Source organism: Sinocyclocheilus anshuiensis, unplaced genomic scaffold (assembly GCF_001515605.1).
Source record: "Sinocyclocheilus anshuiensis isolate Anshui unplaced genomic scaffold, SAMN03320099.WGS_v1.1 scaffold393, whole genome shotgun sequence".
Taxonomy (NCBI): Eukaryota; Metazoa; Chordata; class Actinopteri; order Cypriniformes; family Cyprinidae; genus Sinocyclocheilus; species Sinocyclocheilus anshuiensis.
The window spans coordinates 2,145,059-2,147,398 of record NW_015536501.1 but is presented as its reverse complement, the minus strand read 5'-3'; the positions used below and the strand labels follow the sequence as shown (position 1 = coordinate 2,147,398).

The following is a 2,340-nucleotide window of genomic DNA, read 5'->3' as shown; positions in this document are numbered from 1 at the left end:
CTGAATTTCGGGAAAGAGACTTCAGATATAGTACTAGGGACCACTTAGGCCTATATAAAAGCATCCAAAAAGCAGCATGTCATGGGACCTTTAAATATTGGTCAGTTTTGTTCGATTTTGACATTTAATTGTTTGTCGGTTTTGTTCGATTACGAGATTTAAATGTTTGTTGGTTTTGTTCGATTTTGACATTTAAATATTGGTTGGTTTTGTTCAGTTACAAGATTTAAAGGTCCCATGGCATGAAAATTTCACTTTATGAGGTTTTTTAACATTAATATGAGTTCCCCTAGCCTGCCTATGGTCCCCCAGTGGCTAGAAATGGCGATAGGTGTAAACCGAGCCCTGGGTATCCTGCTTCGCCTTTGAGAAAATTAAAGCTCAGATGGCCCAATCTGGAATCTTCCCTTTATGTCGTCATACGGGGAAAGGTTACCTCCCCTTTCTCTGCTTTGCCCGCCCAGAGAATTTGGCCCGCCCATGAGAAAATGAGCTACTACCCTGCGGGGCGAGCGCAATATTTTTTTTTCCTCGAGAGACATCATGGCTTGCAAACGAGCGAAGCATGGCAGTTGCCCCGCCTCTCTCCTCCTCATTAGCATTTAAAGCTACAGACACAGAAATGGCACGTCCTAAGGAAAGCTCATTGTGGGACTGGCTCGTAGTGGCTGAAATTCTGCACCAAGGCTGAATTTCGGGAAAGAGACTTCAGATACAGTACTAGGGACCACTTAGGCCTATATAAAAGCATCCAAAAAGCAGCATGTCATGGGACCTTTAAATACATCTAAGCATTTAACATTTTTACGATTAACTATATATTTTTCTGCCGTCTTGATTTATTTTTTGCTGTAGCGCGTGGAGTTGTTATGTAACAGCACGAGCCTTGTCCCCTACCCTTCACCACACAGTGGTGTATTTCATCACAAAATGAAATGGTAAAAAAGAAAGAAAGAATATAGAATAAGTTATATTTTGAAAAAGATCATAATAATTTCTGGCAGGACTTTGATGACAATTAAAACACATTTCAACTTCAATTCCTTTGGTATAGCACTTAATTGATTATTTATTCATTTTTTATTATCAATATAAATTAAAACCAGTAGAATAAATAATATCATTATGTTTAAATAGTAATGAAAAGTAAATAAATCAACTGCAATAAGCTGCCATAATGTAACACATCATTGGGTTTGTTGTTTGTGGAAGCGTGTAAAATCAATAGGCCTATCATTGTGTCTATTGACCATCTCTGCATTTCGTGATGCAAGTGCGTCCTCTAGTGTTACAAATAAACATCAACTCATCAACAGTGTGTGTTTTCTTAAATGCATTTTATTCTCAGATTAGTGCGTAATTATGTGCACATTTAAAACATTCTCAAAATTATAGAAGTGGCTTTCTACAACTAAACATTACAAGAATTAATATAATCTTGCTATTACTGAAGGATTTACCCATTACATGCATTGACATGAGTAAGTTGTAATTGCTGTGATTCAATGTCATATTCATTGAGAGATATTCTCAATAGTCTATATTCACAATTATTTTACATTAAGGAAAATATCTACTTATCAAATATTTTATACAAATACATGGAAACGGTTCATACAACATCCTTTAGGAACTGCTTGTGTACAATCACTTTTCATAATTATCTATAGTAATTTGCTTACAGAGGGAATAATTATGTAAAAACGTTGAAAAAAAAAAAGTCCATGATGTAAGGGCATGAGTAATCTTATCTAATGCTAATGGATATATGATATAAAGTCTGATTCCAGTCGAGTTTTATGCTTGTTTTCCTGTATGTCCTTCAGGTAGAAGCACATCCACAGTAAAGCGGACCTTCTTTGAATGTAGCACACTGTAAGTGTTGTCAAACCGGACCACATCTACAGAGAAAAAGACATTGTTATCAGCATAAATAATAGGGTTGGGTAAAAAATTATCTATTCTAATTTTTACGGAACGATATCGATTCTTAAATTCCAAGAATCGATTAGTCTAGCCTGTTTTCAGTTAATGGATGGAACATTGAAGGGCACTTCCCATCCAATATATCGCGATAAGCATTGTGCATTGGTACTTTTATTATGAAACAAAGTCTCAGATGTCAAATTATGTCCCTTGTATTGCAATATTCAAACAATAAATGCTATTTTGGCGCTGTTTATTGTGGAGTGACAGATCGCTGTAGTGCCTCAGATCAACAGACGCGGTAGAACTGATCGTCTCCTCCACATTAATACCAGTTTCAGCACAAAATAAACATGACTAAACATCCGAAGGTAAGTTAAAAGAAAGAGAACAACTTAAAAATCCATATCCTGT

General features: G+C 35.9%; 1 protein-coding gene across 8 annotated transcripts in view; it reads right to left on the bottom strand.

Moving 5' to 3' along the window:
• Nucleotides 1-1,592: 1,592 nt before the first annotated feature.
• The window catches only part of LOC107689647 (SEC14-like protein 2), an 8,942-nt gene continuing 8,194 nt past the window's right edge, over nucleotides 1,593-2,340 (bottom strand). For all 8 annotated transcript variants that reach the window (XM_016487799.1, XM_016487748.1, XM_016487757.1 and 5 more), the window contains one exon: nucleotides 1,593-1,901. In XM_016487799.1, the coding sequence (XP_016343285.1) occupies nucleotides 1,798-1,901 (104 nt within the window). In that variant the 3' untranslated portion in view covers nucleotides 1,593-1,797. The remainder of the gene's footprint in view (nucleotides 1,902-2,340) is intronic.